General features: G+C 41.9%; 1 protein-coding gene and 1 long non-coding RNA gene across 2 annotated transcripts in view; one reads left to right on the forward strand and one right to left on the reverse strand.

Annotated features, from left to right (window-relative positions):
* The window catches only part of lmo2 (LIM domain only 2 (rhombotin-like 1)), a 32,850-nt gene extending 24,708 nt beyond the window's left edge, over positions 1-8,142 (reverse strand). The window contains exon 1 of the mRNA XM_059975945.1: positions 7,885-8,142. Within this exon, the coding sequence (XP_059831928.1) occupies positions 7,885-7,925 (41 nt within the window). The 5' untranslated portion in view covers positions 7,926-8,142. The remainder of the gene's footprint in view (positions 1-7,884) is intronic.
* Positions 8,143-8,725: 583 nt separating this feature from the next.
* LOC132396420 (uncharacterized) overlaps positions 8,726-24,388 on the forward strand; it is an 86,432-nt gene continuing 70,769 nt past the window's right edge. Inside the window, exon 1 of the long non-coding RNA XR_009512976.1 lies at positions 8,726-9,045. This is a non-coding gene — a long non-coding RNA (uncharacterized LOC132396420). The remainder of the gene's footprint in view (positions 9,046-24,388) is intronic.

Here is a 24,388-nt window from a genome sequence, read left to right on the forward strand (position 1 = left end):
GTCTGTGATTAGTGGTTTTCCACTAATACTTTAATACTTTATTTTTATAAAAATAAATTAGAAATGGGTGGGTTAGTAAGTTTGCAGATGATACGGAGATTGGTGGTACTGTAGATAGTGTAGGTGACCGGCAAAGAATTCAGCAGGATATAGATGATTTGCAGATATGGGCAGAGAAATGAGAAGGTGTTTAAACTGGCCAAATGTGATAGGTCAACTCTCGGTAGGTCAAATGTAAAGAGACAGTATACAGTTAAAGGTAAGATCCTTCACAGTGTCGATGAGCAGAGGGATCTTGGGGTCCGAGTTCATATCTCCCTGAGGTATGAGGTACTTAATGAACACTACGGAAAAGGATCTTGCTGATTGTAGGGATGACTTACAGCAGACTGAAAAGCTTGAGCATGTAAATATTAAGAAAGAGGATGTGCTGGAGCTTTTGGAAAGCATCAAGTTGAAGAGGTCACCGGGACCGGACGAGATATACCCCAGGCTACTGTGGGAGACGAGGGGATAGATTGCTGAGCCTCTGGCAATGATCTTTGAATCATCAATGGGGACGGGAGAGGTTCTGGAGTATTGGAGGGTTACCCCATGCAAGACTTATTGAGAAAGTAAGGAGGGATGGGATCCAAGGGGTCATTGCTTTGTGGATCTAGAACTGGCTTGCCCACAGAAGGCTGGAACCCCCTACTCTTCCTGATTTTTACAAATGACCCGGATGAGGAAGGGGAGGGATGGGTTAGTAAATCTGCTGATGACACAAAGGTTGGGGGTGTTGTGGATAGTATGGAGGGCTGTCGGAGGTTACAGTGGAACATTGATTGGATGCAAAACTGGGCAGAGAAGTGGCAGATGGAGTTCAACCCAGATAAGTGTGAGGTGGTTCATTTTGTTGGGTCAAGTATGATGGCAGAATATAGTGTTAATGGTAAGACTCTTGGCATTGTGGAGGAACAGAAGGATCATGGGGTGCGAGTCCATAGGACACTCAAAGCAGCTGCGCAGGTTGACTCTGTGGTTAAGAAGGTGTATGGTATATTGGCCTTCATCATTCATGGGATTGAGTTTAGGAGCCGAGAGGTAATGTTGCAGCTATATAGGACCTTGGTCAGACCCCACTTGGAGTACTGTTCTCAGTTCTGGTCACCTCACTATAGGAAGGATGTGGAAGCCATAGAAAGAGTGCAGAGGAGATTTACAAAGATGTTGCCTGGATTGGGGAGCATGCCTTATGATCTTAGTTTGAGTGAATTTGGTCTTTTCTCCTTGGAGTGACAGAGGATGAGAGGTGACCTGCTAGAGGTGTATAAGATGATGAGAGGCATTGATCATGTGGATAGTCAGAGGCTTTTCCCCAGGGCTGAAATGGCTAACACAAGCGGGTAGTTTTATGGTGCTTGGAAGTAGGTACAGAGGACATGTCAGGAGAAATGATTTTTTACGCAGAGAGTGGTGAGTGCGTGGAATGGGCGGCCGGCGACAATGGTGGAGGCAGATAAGATAGGGTCTTTTATGAGACTTTTGGATAGGTACATGGGGCTCAGAAAAATAGAGGGCTATGAGTAAGCCTAGGTAATTTCTAAGATAAGGACATATTCAGCACAGCTTTGTGAGCCAAAAGGCCTGTATTGTACTGTAGGTTTTCTATGAAAGTGGCTACACAGATTGATAGGGTGGTTAAGAAGGCATGCATGCCTTTGTTAGTCAAGGAATCGAGTTCAAAAGTCAAGAATTTATGTCGCAGCTTTACCATCTCTAGTTAGGTTGCATCTGGAGTACAGTACTGGTACAGTTCTGCTCTTCCAATATTATGAAGGGAGTTGAGGCTTTGGAGAGGATGCCAAAGAGGCCTGGATTAGAGAGGATGTGCTACATAATGGGAGGCTGGATAAACTTGGGTAATTTCCTCCAGTGCGGTGGAGGCTGAGGGAGATCTGAGATAACGAGAGGGTACAGATAGACAGGCAATATCTTTTTCCCCAAGGTGAAAATGTCTAAAACCAGAGGGCATACATTTAAGGTGAGAGGGGGCAAGTTGAAAGGAGATGTGAGGGGTAAGAACTGAGTGATCTGTGGAGGTAAAAGGTACAAGCTGACATTTTGATCAATACCCTGCATCAAGAGTGAGGAAAGAGGAAAGCAGGGCATAGCAGTAAGGGGGGGCTGGGATAGAGTCTGGTAGGTGGAAGCTGATAGGGAGGGGATGACAAACAGACAGAACTAAGTGCGGGTGTGGATGGTGGGGAGTGGGAGTTAAAAAACAGGCTGATAAGTGAGAGATGAAACAAGACTGTGAGAGGGTGGGGAGAAAAGAAAGAAGGAAGTTATACAGTTGAGTGTTTGTGGGAGGAGAACATACACTAGTGTTGCCAGCACACACACACACACACACACACACACACACACACACACACACACACAATCATACACTTTTGATATCTGGGTGGAATAGAAATCTTCACTTATGCTTGCACTTGTGTTTGAAAGTACAGGAGCAATATTGCATACACAAAGTTATAATGCTGGTGGGTTGGAAAAGCCAAACATGTAGTTCTATGTCAGTTGTTTCCCGTACATTCTGCCCGACGTTCCACTCCATTCACTTGCATGGAACTGAATGCATGATATGTGATGCGTTGATCAGGAAACAGTGCTGTCTATTAAATGTCCCTGCCCTTCTATAACTGTACCTCTAATCTGTTAGTGAAGAGCAAAATCACAATGTATAATCGATGTGAATTTTTAAGTTTTGAAGCCGAAATATTGTTCAGCAAATCTTAACATATAAAAATTTGAGCATTTCTTTGAAAGTATTTTTAAAGGATGGCTCACAAATTCAGCTAAAATGCAATTTATTTTGCATCCCAGTATCTGAAGAGTGATGTTTTATTTCTTTCATTTCTTTGGTAAAATATTTAAAAGTAACATAGCAAATTTCTGGTAAATCCTTAGTGCTGGTATATCTCTAGTGCTTTGAATGTATAGGTTATTATTGCCAAGTCGGAAAAGCAACGGCCGAGTTTCAGGAAGAGTATTGAGATAAGTGGCAAAATAATCTGCCTTGTTGACGTTGGCTAAGGGAAGAATATTACTAAAAACCGCCTCACTGTTTAGGCAGAATTACTTGCACGAGAAGGCTAAAGGTCTTTAATCTGAAGGACACTATTTCTGATAATGCATTGCTCTATCAACATGATACTGAAGTGCTGGTCTTCATGTTGTGCTCAAGCCAGCAAAAGGACTCAAACGGATAGGCAAGTGGCCGCCACTGAGCCAACTTGATAAGGAAAAAAGCAAAACGGTACTTCGAGATGCTATTCTTGGAGATTTGTCTGTATGGCCACATGGGTAGAACTGAGAAACAAGAATAGGATTACTCTTTTGGAGCTGCATCATAGACCACCCCCACCCCCCCCCCCCCAAGCAGGAAGTTGAAAGAAAGTGTGTAGAGAAGTTGTCAAACTCATATGATTGTGAGAGATTACATTCCCTGGTTTTGACAGTGTCACCTAGTGTGTAAAAAGTTCTGAACGAGGTGAAATTTTAAATAATATCAGTAAAGTATAGAGGACTCTATTCAGGAGGGTGCAAAACAGGACCTTCTCTTAGGGAACAAGGCAGGGAAAGTAACTATAGTGACAGTCAGGGAGCACTTTGGCTCTAGTGGCCATAATCCTGTTAGCTTTAAGATATTGGTGGAAAAGTATAGGTCAGGTATACAGGGTAGTGTCCTAAACCAGAAAAGGGCTAATTTTACAGGAAAGTAGACAGAATTGGGTGAGTCTATTTGAAAGGAAAGGAACAAAGAGCAAACGGAAGGCTTTTAAGATCATGATTATCAAGTGTCCAGGAGCATCGTGTTCCTGTTAGGTTGAAAGGTAAACCTGGCAAGTTTTACCTTGATGACAGATTTTCTGCACAAGAAAAAGGAGGAAGCATACATTGGGTTTAGGAGGTTGGGATCGAGCAAACCCCTTAATGACTATAAAAAGATTAAAAATACTCTTAAGAGGGAATTCAGGAGGGCAAAAAGAGTGTGCGAGATGGATCTGGCAGGAAAGGTTGGGGACAAGCCCAATGGTTCTGTAGCTATATTATCAGTAAAAGGGTGGTTAGGGAGAGAATTGGTCCCTTAGAGATCAGCAGGGGCACCTATGTTTTGAGTTGCATGGGATGATGGGATTTTTAGTGGATATGTCTTCAATATGTGGAGGAAAAAATTATGGTTGCTCAAGTGATAAGGGGAGCAACTGGAGATTTTTATTACCAGGAAGGAGAAATTTGCTGAGCATTAAGATGGAAAATATTGTCAGTATATCCTTGGACTTTTTAGAAGATTAGAGAGGAAATTGCAGAGGCCCCTGTGGAGATACTTGCTTCAACATTAGCCACGTGTGAAATTCCTGAAGATTGGAAGGTGGCTAATGTTGTTCCATTGTTTTAAAAGGCAAGCAAGGGACGAGCCAGGGAATTACAGGCTAGACAACATGACATCAGTAGTGGAGAACTTACTGGGGGGAAGTCTGACTAACAGAACTCCCCACATTTGGCCAGGCAGAGTCTGATTAAGAGGAGTCAGCATGGCTTTGTGCACGGGATGTCATGCTTAACAAAACTTGTAGGGTTTACTTGAAGACGTTACAGTACCAGGAAGTTTGATGAGGATAGGACATTTGGGCTTTAGCAAAGCCTTTGACATGATCCCACATATTAGGCAGATCTGGAAGATTAGGACCCATGGAATCCAAGGAGAGCTTGATAGATGGATTCAAGACTGGCTCAGAGGTAGGGAGCAGAGAGTGATGGTTGAAAGCTGTTTCTCAGAATGGAGGCCAGTGACTGGTGGTGGACTGCATTGCTCATTATTGGGACTCATGTTATTCATTATTTATATAAATGATTTGAATGCAAATGCACAGGGTTTGATAAGCAACTTTGTGGGTGGCACAGGATTAGCCGGTTTAGTTGATGGTGAAGGCTATCATAGTTACAGTGGGATTTTCATCAGTTAGGGAAGTGGGCAAAAGAATGGCAATAGATTTCAATGCACATGAGGGTGCGGAGATATACTCTGGAAAATCAAACTGGTGTAGGACTTTCACTAAGAAAGGTACAATGGAAAGAGGCAGCCAGGAGTGTAAGTTCATTGCTGGTTGAGAGTTGTGTCACGGGCAGACAGTGTGGTGGAAAGAACGTTTAGCACGCTGGCCGTCCATCAGTCAGGGCATTGATTATAGGAGTAGGGGTATTATATTGCTATTGTACAAGTCGCTTAGTGAGGCCGCGCTTGGTGTACTAAGTATAGGTCTGGTCTGGTCACCCTGTTATAGGAAAGGTGTAGTTAAACTGGAAAGAGTGCAGAGAAGATGATTTACAAGGCTGTCATGAGAAAAAGGTTTGCTAGGCTAGGTCTTTATTTTTTGAGTGTAGGGGAATGAGGGATGCCCTAATGGAAGTGTTTAAAATTATGAGCTGCTTAAATAAGTTTGACAGTAGCAAACAAGAGAAAACCTGAAGATGCTGGAAAGTCAACCAACACACACAAAATGCTGGAGGAACTCAACAGACCAGGCAGCAACTATGGAAAATGGTACAGTCGATGTTTCGGGCCAAGACCCTTCAGCAGGACCTGAGGGAACTAGGAGTATGTCGTGGCCTGAAACGTTGACTGTTCTCTTTTTCCACAGATGCTGCCTGGCCTGCTGAGTTTCTCCAGCATTTTGTGTGTGTTGCTTAGACAGTAACAGTCTTTTCCCCAGGGTAGGGAGACCACAATCAAAAACAAAATAGGTTTATGGTGACAGAGAAAAGATCTAAGTTCCAGGGGGATAACTTTTTTCTATGCAGTGGGTGGAAAGTACATGGAACGAGCTGCCAGAAGAAGTTGTCGAAGCAGATACGATAGTATCATTTAAAATGTAGCTGGACAGGTATATGAAGGGATATGGGGTAAAGACAGGAAATTGGGACTAGCTGGGTGGGCACTGTGGTCAGCTTGGAAGGTGTGTCTCCTTGTATATTGCTCTATCTCTGTATGACCTAGATAAGGAAATACTTGGCTTAGAAAGAACTAATGAAGCTTCACTATTGTTCACTTCTTGCATAAGCTGATTGTCCAGTGAGGAGAGGTTTAGACTCGACCTTCATCTAGAATCTAAAAGCTCAAAAGCAATCATATAGAGACGCAGTGAGGAAAGTTCTAGAAGATTGACAGGACCAATAGTGGAAGGAGATTTATCCTGAGCTAGGAATCTCACAGAATAAGAGTCCTCCATTTTGGACTATGAGGAGAAATTGCTTCAAAGGCTTGTGAATCTTTGAGATTTTCTACCCATGAAGAAATATTGATGCTTGGTCATTGATTATATTGGAGAGAGACAGTTGCATTTTTGGACATGGGCAAGAAAGAGGGTTATATGAATGACAGAGCTAACAAGGTAAATCAACCACGAGCTCAGACTGAATAGTCTATCTGTTTACATTTTTTGTTCTGTGATGTCTCTATTTAAGACATTTTTTAATATTTAAAGATTAGCTTGTATATTGATATATACAATGAAATAACTCAATTGCATCATTGACCAAAGCAGCTGGAGGGTGTGAGGCCCACAATCGTTGCAATGCTTCTAGCCCCAGCATAGCATGCCCACTATTTACTAATCCATACGTCTGGATTGTGGGAGGAAACTGGAGCTCCTGGAGGAAACCCACACAATTACGGGAAAAACAAATACCTTGTACAGAGTGGCAGGAATTGAACACTAAAGGCACTGGGACTGTACAGCATTATGCAAATAGCTACCATACTGTGCCACCATATTGCTGTCATAGACCAATTTCCTTTGGATTGGTAAAAGTATTTTATAGAATTTGAATGCTGTTCTGTGCAGCATAATAACGGTAAGACGGAACACTTATCTATTTGTGAATAGAAAAGAGTTAATTAAATCAAGGTGAGACCATTCTAAAATGTATTGTTGTGGGTTGGGAAATATTCAGAGGCTCCGATCAATACCTCTTAATGTTTTTTTTTGTAGAAAACAAAATATGACTTTAAATAGTCCAATATATGTACATATACACACACTAAAGAGAAATCGGTTACTTTACCATGCTTTCATATTAATTTCTCTAATACTTTTCATCAATTTGTTTATCACAGTCCTTCAGTAAAACGCACAGAGTTTAGAAGTTAAAACAAAATTGAAACAAATTTAATCCATTTGGACTTCCTGAAGGGGAAGTCAGTTTAAGATATTCCGAATCCCCTTCAGTGACTTCAATTGTTAATATTTAGGTCATGGGTTGAGTTGAAAACATAAGTGTTTATCTGATAAGCATCAGATCATGCAGTGGGATCTAACTCGTGCAGAATTTGGTTCCAGCTTCCTTCCAGATTCAGCAGTAGTTTTTTTATATAAGATACCTAATGTAAGAATAGGAAGAGTTCGACAAAGCCGTGCTAAACATGAAAACAATTAAAAGTTACAACAGCGTCTCAGGTCAAAATAAAATGATAACAATGTCTTATAAATCAATTTTGAAATTATAACTGTGCTTCCCCTTCCAAATCCTTCCAAAAGAGGATTTGCCCGTCGCAGATGAAGTATGAGGCGATAACATTAAAATAAACGCATAACGTTGCCTCCATCAGTACCCCCGAGTGTATTTTTAACGAGTCAGTAGGCCATTCTGCAGTTTTGCAGATTATGACTGTTGATTGTAATTGACATTTTCCGACAGCGTTATTCAGACTATTAGCTTCGACTGTGTGGGGATCCTGGCGCACGAAGGGATAGTTTAACCCCTGATCTATCCGACCATCCCTCCCCCTTCATACCGGCTCGGACTTGGACTGAGATCGGGCCCGCGTCCACTTACTCCGCATTCTCCAGCGATTTCCTCTCGATTGCGGCTGACATTTGCTCGGGGAGCCGATCGGGGTGGCTGGCTGTGGGCTGGCGGGTGCCTCGGTCACACACAGCCGCTCGGCAAGGCCGCTGCCTTTTTTATATCGAGCTCAGCCCCAGATCGCACGTTTCCTTTTCCTCATCACGATTCGGACAATACACGGAAATTCGTGTTAAAGCCGCAGCTTTGAAGCGTCGCCAAGGGACCGCTTCCTACAAAACAACACTCATCACTTTTAAAGAGGCAATGCCCGTTGCTGTTAAGAACAAACCACACATTTGTGGTGACGTTATATTTTATATACTGTCATGAATCCAATTTTCCATAAAATATCCAAAACCTGATTACAAGTGTTATGTTTAAGTTAAGTGAATATTTTATGACAGGCATCAATTTTCTGGATTTTTAAAAATTGAATCCTGTTATTTAAGTAGTGAATGTGATCGACTGAGATAATTTAATACATGAAGAATAATTAGCGCACGATCTAAATGATTAAACAATCGAATTTAGTTTTGGCAGTGCTCGATTAATTTACTAATAGTTCTTTCGGTTGCTGGAATAATTTATATTATGGTGATGGTGTCAACCATTCCCGAATAAATTAATCGGTCATATTGGAGGGTTCGTTTATATCGTACTGCTGTTATCAGGTCTTCATTTACAACTGAAGCTTATTTTTAGCGTTACTCTGGATGAGCGAGTAACATCGGCACCCTCTCTTCCTGTGTTTACATGCGGAATCCGCTACCACGTCCCTGCAGGAGAATCGTGAGCCCATAAAAACCAGGGTCAACAAGTCAGCGACGGGACAGCCGAGATTAACGAGTTCGCTCCGCAACAGGCACAAACACTGCTCAAGTATAAAAACACGACACCTGGTTCACTTCCTGTGGTGCCTGTTCATCGGCTTTAATTTGAAGTGCGAGCAGGAAGGAAAAAGGATGGGGGTACAGAGATCACAGATTTTCTGAGCGCCATTCCTGGGATCTGCTTTCATAGTTATAATTAAACTCTTGGACTAAGTACAACTTTGTGTCTACGTGGTTTTTCAAATGAACACTTCTGCGGGAGGGGTTATGAAACAAGGTGATTCAAAAGCACGGTCTGCTGTTCCACATTTACAGAGTGGTAAGTACCTTTACGTTTAAAGTATAACTCACTATTACATTGGTAACGAGATTGGTCTACAAAGTGAAATTGAAGTATAAAGACCGCATATTCGTGACATTGGTTTGTGTTCAGGGCTGATTTGAGGCAGCAATGCCATCATGCTTCATCCTCCAGCTGACACAGCCTCTTGTAACTACATAGCATGAAAAGGTAGCTGGAAGAGGCCGCACCCCACCCCACCCCACCCGCCAGCCTGTTGGCCTTCGAAGCAGCTCTATTTAAAAACACTATCAATGACTTAACCATCAGTTGCTAATTTTGCTATATTTCTTTGTAGTTTAAAACGATTTCTCTATTTCATGCTTCAGATTTGCCTAAGCTTTTTTTTTACACAAAAACTTCTCAGTGTTCCTACACACGGCTGCACCAGTCCGCCACGGAGACAAGCACGTGGTGGAGAATGAGCTGTTAGGTCAGCCTATCAGAAAATGAAGGAGAAGAGGAGGATTCAATGGGAGGTACTCTGACTATCTACCCTGTCTTTTCCATTTAGAATATTACGTAGTGACTCCAGCTTCTGAAGCTCTCGAAAAAATCAATCCAAGGTTCCCCAGCTTCTTCTTACAGCTCATAGCCTCTAATCTACACAACATCCTGGAAATTCTCTTTGCATCCTCACCAAAGCCTCCATATCCTTGTAATGCAGCACCCAGAATTGCATGCAATAGTTCAAACATTGTGTAACCAGAGCTATATGCAGCTGCAACACAACATCCTAGCTTTTATATTCAGTGCCCCAACTGATGAAGAAAAGTACACCATACGATTTGTGCCATAAGTTGTTTGCACACCACTTTTGCTGCAAATTATTGTTCCATAATCTGCTTGGGCAATGTGGCCATCATACTGAGTAGCTTGCGGAATGTTGGTGCTCTGATATATGGATGTGAAGCTGGTCATCATGATAAGATTGTGAGCTGAATTGACACAAATGATTATTTGGTATGAACTTTGACAGAGGTAGTTGGCAGGTATGGATAAGGAAGGGGATAAAGAATTGAGGCTTGTGCTGTAGTTGATGGTATGTAACATGTGAAAATAAATTTTCACTGCCCTTGAAATTATAAAACTTGTGATATTACAGGCAAATTCTCAGTTTAAACTCTTGATAGTAAACCTGTTGACTCTTGTCTGTTCCTTTCTTAACATCCAACTGGAAGGTGACCTGCAATACTCCATGCCCATAGATGCAGAACGCTTCTGTACTTTGCATTTCTTTCACTAAGAGCTCTACTGCAGAGCTGAAGGCTGCAGACGTGCCCAGTCTCTCCCAAGTATAGCCTTTGTTGATTGAACAGGACGATTTAGCGTGATCCCAGCAACTCCAACACCTTCTCTTGAAGGGATGGAAGGTAGCTTTAAGTAATGTGGATATTCCTCACATAATTTTAGGAGCCTCCTACTGATATAGGAGTCAATGTGCATGTACATCAAAATGAAAATGCAGCATAAAATTTACTTTTTATTGAACAGATGCAGACCTATTGTGCACTATGATCTCCAGATTCCAATTCAGGGGCTGCTCACTTAAAAACAATTCATCTTTTTTCTGAATTTTTTATATAGGCATCCATTAGTCTCGAGAGACCATGGATTTGTGCCTTGGAAAACTTCCAGGGTGCAGGCCTAGGCAGGGTTGTATGGGGAAGCGGCAGATGCCCATGCTGCAAGTCTCCCCTCTCTACACCACCGATGTTGTCCAAGGGAAGGGCAAGGGCCGATACAGCTTGGCACTGGTGTCATCGCAGAGCAATGTGTGGTTAAGTGCCTTGCTCAAGGACATAACACACAGCCTCAGCTGAGACTCGAACTAGCAACCTTCAGATCACTAGATCAACGCCTTAACCACTTGGCCACGCATCAACACTTTCTGAAATAGTCACCTTCTAGTTACCCCCTGTGGTAACAATGTTTTACTATTTCTACAGTATATCCACATTTGTGCGGCTGGTCAAATGCCATCTATAAATTTGCTGATGACACATCTGTTGTTGCCAGAATTTTAGATGGTGAAGAGGAGGAATACAGGAGTGAGCTGGATTAGCAGGTTGAGTGGTGTCACATCAACAGACTTGCACTTAATGTCAGTAAGACCAAGGAATTGGTTTTGGATTTCAGGAAGGGGAAGATAATGGAATACACACCAGTTCTTATTGAGGGATCAGCAGTGGGCAGTTATTGAGTGGGCAGTTTCATCAACATCTCTGAAGATCTATCCCAGGCCCATCATATTGATGCAATTACAAAGAAGGCAAGACAGTGGCTATATTTCATTAGGAGTCTGAGAAGACTTGGTATGTCATACAGACTCCTGTAAATTTCTATAGGTGTACTGTGGAGAGCATTCTAACTGGTTGCATCGCTGTCTGGTTTGAGGAGCTACTGCACAGGATAAGAAAAATCTGCAGAAAGTTATGAACCCAGCCAGGCCCATCAAGGGCCTTAGCCTCCCCAATGCCCAGGACATTTTCAAAAGACAATACCTCAAAAAGGCAGCATCCATCATTAAGGATCTCCATTACCTAGCACGTCATCTTTTCACTGCTAATATCTAGGAGAGCAGGAGCCTGAAAACTCACACATTAACCTGATATTAAACCTGATTCTGATTCTGAATGTATGTAATTTGCCTCTGCGAAATACAGTACTAGAATCGAAGTTGGGAACCCCAGACCCTTTGCTTAATGGTATTGGTCCATGGCATAAAAAAAGTTTGAGAATCCCTGTGCTAGATATCTGAAAGCTCTTGCTCCCATTTAGTTATTGGACTGGTAAAAACATTTAACTATATTGGTGAAGAGAAGAGTTTGATTGATAGACTGAACTGGGTAAGTGTTAATAGTCTGTCAGAATCATAATGTAAGTATCAACAACTCATTTAATACAGACATCCATGGGAGCAAGGTATGGGTGAGATGAGTCTTATGAAGTGAAATTCTAAAATTCTATGTATTGTAGTAATGGGTATGTGTTCGATGTTCCCTCTAACTTTTAATGACGAGTGTGCACAACAATCTTGTGCTGTGCAAATTTTTTGCCCAATGACAACTACATGTGTGCACTGAATAATTTCTTCAATAAAAACAGAATAGATAAGTCAGTTCTAATGTCTGCAGAACAGATCATCACAAACTCCTCATTGTCAACACTGTCCGTAGCAGAAACAGGAAAAATGAAATGTGATTATGTATGATGGTGAAATATATTTAAAATGCCAATGAAGGAGAGAGTGACAACCTTTTGTGCTCAGTTTAAATTCCTTTGTGTGCGAGTAACAAAAGATGTGTGTGCACGCACACCTTAGAGGGAACATTGTATATCTTGGCACAGCAGTAAAACCTCTGCTTCTGAATCAGAAAAAAATGGACTTAATCCTGAATATGGAGCCTGAGTCATTATTTGGACTGATTTTCAGTGGCGTTCTAACACCCAGCTGCATACTAAACGGTTCTGTACTGCGTTGAGTCAGAATCAGATTTATTGGCACTGATATATGTCATGGAATTTGTTGTTTTGTGCCAGCAATACAGTGCAATGCATAACAAAAGTACTATAGGTTGCAAAAATTAATAAATAAAGAGGGCAAAAAGGGAGGTAGTGAAAAGGAATGAATTATGAGGTGGCGTTCATGGGGAAATGGACTATTCAGAAATCTGACTACAGAGAGGAAGAAATTGTTTCTCAAACTTTGAGCGTGGGACATGAAGCTCTTGTACCTCCTTCCTGATGATATTACTGAGAAGAGAGCATGGTCTGGATGGTGAGGGTTTTGAATGACGGATGCTGTCACCTGAAGCTACTGCCGTTTGAAGGAGTTCTCAGTGGTGTGGAGGGTTGTGCCCGTGAAGGAACAACTGGCTGAATATGTAACCCTCTGCAGCCTCTTTCAGTCATGCACATTGGTGTGTCCAGTCAAAATACTCCGCGCTGTATATCTGTAGATATTTTCCACAGTCTTGTTTAACATACCAACTTTCCTCAAATTCCTAATGAGATATAGCCGCTGGTGTGCCTTCTTTGTGACTGCATCAATGTGTTGAGCCCAGGATAGATACACTGAGGTATTGACATCCAGGAGCGTGAAACCGTTCACACTTTCCACCATTGACCCCCTCAGTGAGTACTGGTGTAGCTCCTCCTAACTTCCCCTTCCCAAGTCCACGGTCAATTCCTGGTCTTGCTGACATTGAGTACAAGTTTGTTCTACTCAACCAGCCGATCTATGCCACTTCTTAGATTCTGCCAACAACAGTGGTGTGTCATCGGCACGTTTATAGATGGTGTTTGAGCTGCGCTTAGCCACACTGTCATGAGTGAAGAGAGAGTAGAGCAGCCGGTTAAGCATGCATCCCTGGTGTTCAGCCGTGTCAGCAAGGAGGAAGTGTTATTACCAATCCACAGTGACTGAGGTCACCTGATGACCAAGTCAAGGTTCCAGTTGCAGAGGCTCATTGAGGTGAGGTGTTGATGTAATTGATAAACAGCAGCGTGGCATTTGCATTGCTGTTATCCAGGTGCTTCAAGGCCAACTGGAGAGACGGTGAGATTGCATCCACTGTAGTCCTGTTGCGCTGGTAGGCAAATTATAATGGGTCCAGGTCCCTGCTCAGGCAGGAGTTAATTCTAGCCATGACCATCCTCTCAAAGCACTTCATCATAGGAGATGTGAGCATTAATCAGATCTCCCATGTGCAATAAATTATGGTGTGGTACAATTTTAAAGAAGAATAAAGACTTATATTGGAAACCTTCCAAAATAAAATTCTCTGTTGAGTACTACTAAATTATTTGGTTTTGAATCTTATTGCTGTCCATTCTAAGTGTAAATTGGCTATTATATTTTCCCAAAATAGTATACTGCAAAAGTAAACTTAATTACCAGTTCAACTAAGTACTTTTAATATCTCGAGGTTTTGAAATGCAGCGGATAATCACACATCTTTCCCCTATTTTTCCTACTAGTAATAAACCAGAAGCTCTTTCCACAGAATTGGCAAGTTGTAGCAAATATGTGAGAAACTTTACACAATAAAACAAATTCCCTGAAATGCTTAGAGCCTGCAAGATTTCACTCACTATATTGCCCATCTGGGCATACTACATGAATACATCAGGTACTGTATCACTGTGCTGTCACTGCACTATATAGGCAATTCAAAATCAAAGTATTTCTGCAGTGCCTTAAAAGGTATATTCTTAAAGTCTTTAAAAGCATGTCTGTATATTGTTTTCTAAGTTCAAAGTAAATTTATGTTTCCACATCCTACCCTGAGATTCATTTTCTTGCAGGCATTTATAGGAAAAATAAATGCAATGGAATCTACAAAAATATCACCCTCTGACCCTCAACACTGGTGCCCCTCAGGGCTGTGTACTAAGACCCCTCCTTTACTCTCTGTATTACCATGACTGTGTCGCCACCCACAGCTCCAATCTGCTAATTAAATTTGCTGACGACACTACACCGATTGGCCTAATCTCAAACAATAATGAGGCAGCCTGAAGAGAAGAAGTCATCACCCTGACACAGTGGTGTCAAGAAAACAGTCTCTCCCGCAATGTCACAAAAACAAAGGAGCTGGTTGTGGACGACAGGAGGAATGGAGACAGGCTAATCCCTATTGACATCAATGGATCTGGGGTTGAGAGAGTGAACAGCTTTAAGTTCCTCAGCATAAACATCACTGAGGATCTCGTGGTCTGTACATACCGGCTATGCGGTGGAAAAGGCACATCAGCGCCTCTTTCACCTCAGACAGTTGAAGAAGTTTGGCATGGGTCCCCCCATCCTGAAAACTTTCTACAGGGGTACAACTGAGAGCATCCTGACTGGCTGCATCACTGCCTGGGATGGGAACTGTACTTCCCTCAATCGCAGGAGTCTGTAGAGAGTGGTGCGGACAGCCCAGCGCATCTGTGGATACGAGCTTTCCACTATTCAGGACATTTACAAAGACGGGTGTGTAAGAAGGGCCTGAACAATCACTGGGGACCCGAGTCACCCCAACCACAAACTCTTCCAACTGCTACCATCCAGGAAATGGTACCATATCATAAAAGCCAGGACCAACAGGCTCCGGGACAGCTTCTTCCACCAGGCCATCAGACCGATTAACTCTTGCAGACGCAACTGTATTTCTATGGTATATTGACTGTCCTGTTGTGCATGCTATTTATTATAAATTACCATGATTGCACATTGCACATTTAGACGGAGACATAACGTAGATTCTTATTCCTCATGTATATGAAGGATGTGAGTAATCCAATTCAATTCAAGTACATCTAAACAAAGACTGACAAACAACCAAAGTGCAAAGGAAGACAAACTGTGCAAATAGAAAGAAATTACACTGACAACATCATTTGTAAAAGGATCTCTGAGAGTGAGTCTGTAGGTCGTAGAATCATTTTGGACTTGTGGTCAGTGAAGTTATCCACATTTTCCAAATGGACTTCATGATGTCTTTTTTTCACCATTAACACAAGTGTAGTGTTTAGCACAATGCCTTACAGTACCACTGACCTAGGTTCAATTCCTGCTGCTGTCTGTAAGGAGTTTGTACGTTCTCCCTGTGACTAAATGGGTTTCCCCCAGGTGCTCTGGTTTCCTCCCACCAGACATACCAGATGGTGGGTTAATTGATCATTATAAATTGTGCTGTGATTGGGCTGGAATTAAATCGGGGGATTGCCAGGTGATGCATCTTGACTTGTACACAGAGGCTGTGTATGAGAAGGGCCAGATTTGCCTCTACTTCTGGAGGAGACTGAGGTCCCTTGGTGTATGCAGGCCTCTCCTTCACATGTTCTACAGTCTGTTGTCGCCAGGACGATCTTCCATGTGCTGGTGTTCTGGGGCAGTGGCATCAACACAGGTGATACCAACCGGCTCAATAAACTGAATTTAGATTTAGAAAGGCTGGTTCTGTTACAGGAGTCACACTGGAGGCTGTGATAGAACAAAGGAGGATATGGAAAATTCTGGCAATTCTGGATAATGTTTCTCACCCTCTGCATGCCACCTTGACTGAACAGAGCAGCACTTTCAGTCATAGACTGAGACAACTTATACAGAGCACTGTTTAAGGTCATTTTAGTCCTCCGCCATTAGGCTTTATAATGAGTCAACCTATAGCCGGGGAAGTGATGATCTCCCCCCACCTCCCGTTAGTCTGAATGAGGTAATTTATCTTTTATTCTTTCTTACTTCCCTTCTAATATTTATCTGTTTGTTTATCTGTGCACTTGCAATGCTACTGTGACACTGTAATTTCCTTTGGGATCAATAAATAGTCTATTTATCTATCTATCTATCCAATCTCCCCTATACAGTCCAGGCAACACCCTGGTTAATGTCTGCATTTTCTCTAGCACAACCACATTCTTCTGTTATCATAGTGACTCGAACTGCACACTATATCTGGTGGGTGTATCTAGTGTTCTGTAGAGTGTTGCCATGATGTCCAAATTTTAGATATTATGCCCTGACCTGCAAAAACAAAAATGCCACATTCCTCTTTACCTGCCCATCGACCGACATAACCACTTATAGGGAATCGTATCGTTGAACCACAAGATCCATCTATTTATTGACGTACCTTGGTGTCCTGTCATTTCCAGTATGTGTCCTGTTCCTATTTGACTTCACAAAACACATCACCTCACAATTGTCCAGATTAAACTCTACCTGCTAATCCTCCATCTAAGTTTCCATCTGATCTAAATCCTGACCTAGATGACCTTCCTAGCTATAAACAGCACCATCAGTTTTCATTGGATCAGCATTTATCATGAAGGACCCCCACCATCCAGGCCATGCTCTCTTCTCACTGGACAAGTGAGTGATCCTCGAGGAAAGCTGAAAGTGGGGGGAGGGGGGGAGGGAAAGATGAGCTTGGTGTTGGGATCCCGCTGGAGATGGCAGAAATTATGGATAATTATATGCTGAATGTGGAGGCTGGTGGGATGGTGTGTCCCTTTTCCAGTCATCCCTCAATACTAATCTTCTCCTTACAAGTGGAATAAGTGCTGCACCTGTCCCTACACCTCTTCCCTCTCTACCATTCAGGGCCCCAAACAGTCCTTCCAGGTGAGGCAACAATTCACCTGTCAATATTTTGGGGTCACCTATCGTATCTGGTGCTCCCAGTGTGGCCTCTTGTGAGGTGAGTCTCAATGCAGATTGGGAGACTGCTTCGCCAAGCACCTATGCTCAGTCTGCCAGAAAAAGGGGGATCTCCAGGGGCCACCCATTTTAATTCCACTTCCATTCCCATACTGACATGTCCATCCACAGCCTCCTCTACTGTGATGATGAGGCTATCCTCAGGTTGGACCTTATATTCAAGCCTCCAACCTGATGGAATGAATATCGATTTCTCAAACTTCCGGTAATGCCCCACACTCCTTCTCTATTCCGATCCCCTTTTCCCTCTCTCATTTTATCTCCTTGCCTGCCCATCACCTCCCTCTGGTGCCCCTCCCACTTTTCTTCCCTCCATGGCCTCTGTCCTTTCCTACCAGATTACCCCTTCTCCAGCCCTGTATCTCTTTCACCAATCAACTTCCCAGCTCTTTACTTCATCCCTCCCCCTCCCAGTTTTACCTAACACCTTGTGTTTCTTCCTCCCCTCCCTTCTATCTCTGACTCCTTATCTTTTTAACTCCAGTCCTGCTAAAGGGTCTGGGTCCAAAAATTCGACTGTACTCTTTCCCATAGATGCTGCCTGCCCTGCTGAGTTCCTCCAGCATTTTGTCTGTGTTGCTTAGATTTCCAGCATCTGCAGATTTTTCTCTTGTTTGTGTTTGAATTACATGTCACATTGTATGCTATTAAAGGGTTAACTATTCTTCCAAAATCTCTTTGTAGAAGTGTTCTGAGTGTTCCAAAGAGTTTTGTCTCTTTACTGAAATTAACGTCCTTTTCATGTTTAAATACTTCAATCACGATTTCAGATTCCAACAGAAAGTACAACCCCCCCCCCCCCATTACACGTGGATCCTTTTGATGGGGGAGGGGAGGAAGACAGACAGTAGGATGTTGGATGCAATGTAGACAATTCCTGTCTCCTGGAGAGTCAGCTTTGAGACCGGAATTTAGAAATAAGCTGCTCAGAACTAGTTGCATAAATCCATTTCAGATAGGATAAAACTTTGAAGATAACCATGCAACTTTGTTGCGTAGAAATAAATCCCGAGTCAGTATGATATACGGTATTCCCCTTAGCCTGTCATACTTTGCCTTCAAAATTCATTCCTTTGATTCCTCAGCAGCTCATGTTTTGAAATCCACATAAACAAAGCAATTCCTTTAATCCCAGATGGGTATCCAGACTTGAATCAATTGTTGCTACTAGTCACATCATTTTATAGGAAATTAATGAAACAATTGTTATTTTAGAACAAGCTTTAGATTTGCAAACTGAAAGTTTCCCCTGATTGATATCTGTTGGAAAGTTCATGAGTCACTCCAATATTTTTTCTGACACTGACTAACAAATAATGGGTTACAGTCTCAAAAAATGGTTATGATGCATAAATAATCCATCTCCCAGATCATGGTGCCCACTCATATGGATGACTATTCATTTGTTCATAAGGGACTTACAACCTGTTGAGGCTGAGTGCCTTGGGGGAAATTGTTACAGAATTCTGGTTTGTAACTCCATGAACAAGCACATGCCATGGGAGATAGCTGGTGCTCACTTAACTTAATCGTACAGTTGCACGCTAATATTTCCAACTTAACCCCCTTGAATTGAATGCATCAGCCACTTGCTTATCATCCTGAACTCTTCCAACTTACTTTCACTTCGATTTAAAGCTTGTGTGCGATGCCAAGTCGTCAAAAGAAACCTGCGCCAACTTTGGTGCTGGGATTTATTAGATTACGCGGCCACACTGTTCCTTGCAAACATTTGGTACTTTAAGGAACTCCAGAAAACACCAAGCACTTTTGGGAGGGTAACAGCACCAAACATTAATCTATACTTAACCTAAAAATGTTTAATGATCTTTAATATACAAATAGCAGGTAATATGCTGCTGAGGAATGCTTTACTGGGCCCCGTAAAAATGATGATTTAAGATAAAAATCAGCACTGCACACACGTTGAATACAATATGCCCTCTTCATTCCCCAGCAGGCATTAGATACATTTCTGTTACCAGCCCATCTAAAGTTCTGCTGAGCCTTCCTGAATGTTAAGCCTGATTGTATGTTGTAATTTTATACATTCTTGTAATTTTTACTAATTTCTGCATCTTTTTTTGGGAATGATGGGTAACTGGGCCCCAACCGATGGTGAGACAATTGAATCTTGTCCGCAGTACTGGGTTCCTCAGTCCAAAATTATTCTGGATTGATTCCAGTGAAAGCCAGGGCAGATGTAGATTAATTGACGGATAACACTGGGCCACATAAGTAGACATTAAGGGAGTATTGTATCTGGAGATGATATTGTCCAGAAGATTTCAGAAGTCCAGAATGAGACTGTAACTCTTATGGTTCCAGGGTTTTATCAGATATTCTTCATAGTACAGGTCAGACAAGGTCAGCCTGTACCAGCAAGCAGGGCAGAGAAGTAACAAAGGATCTGTAACCATAGCAAACTGTAAGTGGCTGTAGCTGTAACACAGGAACATGAGCACACAGTCTTCTTTTATACTGCAAACTGGTTTGGGCCAGTTTAGATAAGCAGCCAGCTCTGCAGGTACTGGCCAAATTATACTTCATCCGTGCGGACAAAAGAACCTCAGAGGTATAGAACCAAATTACTACAAGCTCCAGTTACTTCTGGTAAGTTGGCGGCATGATCAGGTGCAGTGGCTTTTTTAGGCCAAATCAAAGATGTCTTTTGTCTTTTTTATGATCGCACTGCTAGACATTAAGGACTTAAGGCATTGCAAACCTACCCCATCAGCGAGTTGCTCAGTAGTGGAGGAACTGGACTTTGTGCAGACCGTGTTGCTGCTTGCTACAGAAAGGCGGCAGAGGCCGGTGCGGGACGGTGTTACGCGGTCTGACAGCAAGAGATGGTCTTGTCATCGCAAGCCCCTGTTGGACATTAGCAGTGAAGAAAGCTGCATGTCGGGTTCATTGGTGAGACTGACGATAAAGGAGCCGTGTGGCCTTGGTTGTAGGGCGGTCTGGGCCTCAGGCTGCGGTGTCGCCTATTGCAGCTGCCAGTAGGGGAGACATCAGAAGGAATGTGGCGTGGCATCCATGCTGGATTGGGGCAAGCCCCTCCTGTCAGTGCTGATCTCCAGAGTTTTTTTTTAAATTTTTTTTATTACTTTTTCAAAACATTTTACAAATTAAAAACCCCAAATCCCAATGAGGAACATTAAAACAGTGCAAAATTAAGCATACAATAACAATATGCTACAAAGGAAGAGAATTTAGCAAAAAAAAGGCGCCTAAATTAAAGACAAGTAAGCTTAGTGTCCTCCCCAAGCCCCAAAACACAAGAAAAAACAACAGCAACTCCAGAGCAACCACAACACAATATAGAGAGTATAAGTCAGGACAGCCAAGCTCCCAGACTGTGAATACACTCAGCAACAGAGGATAATAATGCCTTCTACCAGAAAAAAAAAGGAGCTGAAAGCAAAGGACCGAAAAGAAAAAAAAAACCCTAGCCAAGAGGAAGGTTATGAAAGTACTCGATAAAAGGTCCCCAGACCTTATGGAACTTTAGATTCGAATTGAGAACTGAATAATGAATTTTTTCGAGGTCCAAACAGGCCATGATGTCGTTAAGCCATTGAGCATGAGTGGGCGGGGCAACATCTCTCCATCTGAGGAGGATCAAGTGTCTAGCCAGGAGAGAGGCAAAGGATAATATTCGGCATTTGGTCGGACCCAGACATAAATCTGTCTCGCCCCAAAAACCGAACAGAGCAATTAAGGGGTTTGGTTCGAGGTGCTGATTCAGAATACACGATAACGTAGTGAAGCCATCTTTCCAGAATTTCTCCAAGCTAGGACAGAACCAGTACATATGGATGAGAGAGGCCACGCCCCTCTTGCATTTATCACAGAGCGGACTAACGCTAGGGTAGAATCGAGATAGTTTAGATTTAGACATATGGGCTCTATGAACAATCTTAAACTGTAAAAGGCAGTGGCGAGCACAAAGAGAGGTTGAGTTAACCGATTTGAGAACTGAATACCAGCTCTCCTCAGATAAGGAGATATTTAAATCCTGCTCCCAGGCCATTTTGATTTTATCCATGGGGGCCCGTCGTAAGGCTGCTAGTTTATCTCGGATGATTGATATTAAGCCTTTACCTAGTGGATTCATGGAAAGAAATAGGTCCATAGCATTTTTCGCAGGCATTTCAGGAAAGTTAGGAATTAAAGGAGCAATAAAGTGTCGGATTTGGAGATATCTGAAAAAATGAGCATTGGGCAGATTGAACTTAACAGAGAGCTGCTGAAAAGAAGCGAAGCAATTATCAATGAAAAGATCTTCGAACTGTCTAATGCCCTTCCTATACCAAACCTGGAATGCTGAATCGTATGTAGTAGGTAAAAAAAGGTGATTATGAGTAATAGGGCTGGAAACGGAAAACCCCTGGAAACCATAGCATTTCCTGATCTGAGCCCATATACGCAAAGTGTGTCTAACAAGAGGATTAGCTATTGATCTGGGCAGACTACTAGGGAGTGCAGAGCCAAGAAGTGCAGAGATAGATAATTCTTTAGTGGAGCTCAGCTCCATCACCACCCAGTTAGGGCACTCGGGTTGGCCATGGAAGAAAGACCAGAAGGTAGCACAACATATATTAGCTGCCCAATAATATAAACGAAAGTTAGGTAAAGCCATGCCACCCTCTTTTTTAGATTTTTGGAGATGGATTTTATTAATTCTAGAGCGCTTAATCTGCCACAGATATGACAAGATAATAGAGTTTAAGGAATCAAAAAAAGATTTAGGAATAAAAATTGGGATAGATTGAAATAGGTATAAAAATTTGGGGAGAACATACATTTTAACAACATTAATACGACCTACCAAAGACATAGATAGAGGTGACCATTGTAACAGACTGTTTTATAGCATATGAAAGATTGGCAAAGTTTTCAAGAAAGAGATCTTTAAACTTCCTTGTGACTGTAATTCCAAGATAAGTAAATTGATTATGGACTACTTTAAAAGGGAGATCATGAAATGTTAGTTCTTGTGCTTCTTTATTAATTGGGAGAAGTTCACTCTTATGTAAATTAAGTTTATAGCCAGAGATCTGGCTAAGCTGGTCAAGAAGTGAAAACATTAGAGGTAAGGATGTAGACGGATTTGAGAGAAAGAGTAATAAGTCATCAGCATAGAGAGAAACTTTATGCTCAACACCCCCTCTCCAAATCCCAGTCAATTCAGGGCAGTTTCGAAATGACATCGCCATTCCAAAGCCAAATCAAAGAGAAAGGGACTTAAGGGGCATCTCTGGCGGGTGTCACGTTTGAGATTAAATACTTGGGATTTCTGAAAATTAGTTAAAACAGAAGCAGTAGGACACAGGTACAGCAATTGGATCCAAGAGATGAAACTTTGGCCAAGGTCAAATTTTTCTAAAACTGCAAAAAGGTAGTTCCACTCTATACGATCAAATGCTTTCTCCGCATCAAGGGAAATAACACAATCAGGAATCCCAGTTGGAGGTGAGTATAAGATATTAAATAAACGCTGAATGTTAAAAAAAGGGAAACGGTTTTTAATAAAGCCTGTTTGGTCATCAGAGATAATTGAGGGAATGACGGTTTCTAATCTACGAGCCAAAACTTTAGCTAAGATCTTTACATCAACATTGAGCAGAGAGATTGGCCTATACGAGGAACACTCTGTTGGGTCTTTGCCCTTTTTTAAAAGAAGAATAATAGATGCCTCACTGAAAGAGGGTGGCAATTTGCTGTAATTAAACGAGTCAGATAATACTGAAAGTAACTGAGGAGAAAGAAGAGAAGAGAATTATTTATAAAATTCTACAGGGAACCCATCAGGTCCAGGAGATTTCCCTGAGGACAGTGCAGAAATTGCAGTAGATATTTCTTCTAATGACATAGGCGCATTGAGTTTGGCTTTGAAATTAGATGAAAGTGAGGGGATATTCAGATTCCGTAAAAATTGATTAACAGAGATATTGTCATTCAGAGATTCAGAGGAATAAAGCCGAGAATAAAAATTTTTAAATGCGTCATTAATTTCTAAATGATCCGATGTAAAGTCTCCGTTCTCCTTCTGGATCTTTGTAATACGTTGTTTGGCTTTGGAACGCCTCAGCTGATTGGCTAGGAATTTACCAGACTTATCCCCATGAATGTAAAAGCGACTCTTGCTTTCGAGAAGTTGGCGTTCGACAGGTTGAGTGGACAGAAGGTTAAATTTAGTTTGGAGTTCAACACGCTTCTTGTATAATTCAGGGTCCTTAGTTTGGGCATATATTTGATCCAATTCTTTAATCTGGTTAATGAGGTCTAATCGATCTGCACAGGATCTTCTGTTGAGATTTGCTGTGTAAGAGATTATTTGCCCCCTCAGATATGCTTTCATGGCATCCCAGACAATCTGGGATGGCACTAAGGTGATGTATTAGTGTTAAAATAAAAGGTTATCTGATCCTTAATAAATTTTAGAAAATCATCATCTGATAGTAAAGTCGAGTCAAACCGCCAGTGTTTATTCCTCTGAGGGAGACTAGGAAAATTTAAAGACAAAGTAATTGGGGCATGGTCAGAAATCAGTATACTCTGATAGTCACAAGAGTGGGCAAATGGAATAAGTTGGTTATCGAGTAAGAAATAATCAATTCTAGTGAAGGTATGGTGAACATGTGAGAAAAAAGAATAATCTCTCTCCGTAGGATGGAGGAAACGCCATATATCAGAGATACCATAATTAGAGAGAAACGATTGGATAGCTAAGGCAGATTTAGTAGGTGGTCTAGTAACAGAGGACGATCGATCCAAATTGGGATCTAACCAACAATTAAAGTCACCACCCAGTATAAGAGAGTATGAGTTTAAATCTGGTAGTGAGGAAAAAAACCGTTCAAAAAAATTAACATCATCAAAGTTGGGGGCATACAGGTTTGCTAGTGCAACTTTAGTGTTATATAGTTTGCCAGAAACAATAATAAAATGGCCATTTATATCAGATATTTTATTATGGAGTTCAAAAGGAATATTTGAGTTAATAAGAATGGAGACTCCCCTAGCTTTAGCGGTAAAGGATGAATGAAAATGCTGACCCGCCCACTTTGACAAAAGCCGGGAGTTATCAGAACAACGAATATGAGT

This window comes from Hypanus sabinus, chromosome 7, assembly GCF_030144855.1.
Source record: "Hypanus sabinus isolate sHypSab1 chromosome 7, sHypSab1.hap1, whole genome shotgun sequence".
Lineage (NCBI taxonomy): Eukaryota > Metazoa > Chordata > Chondrichthyes > Myliobatiformes > Dasyatidae > Hypanus > Hypanus sabinus.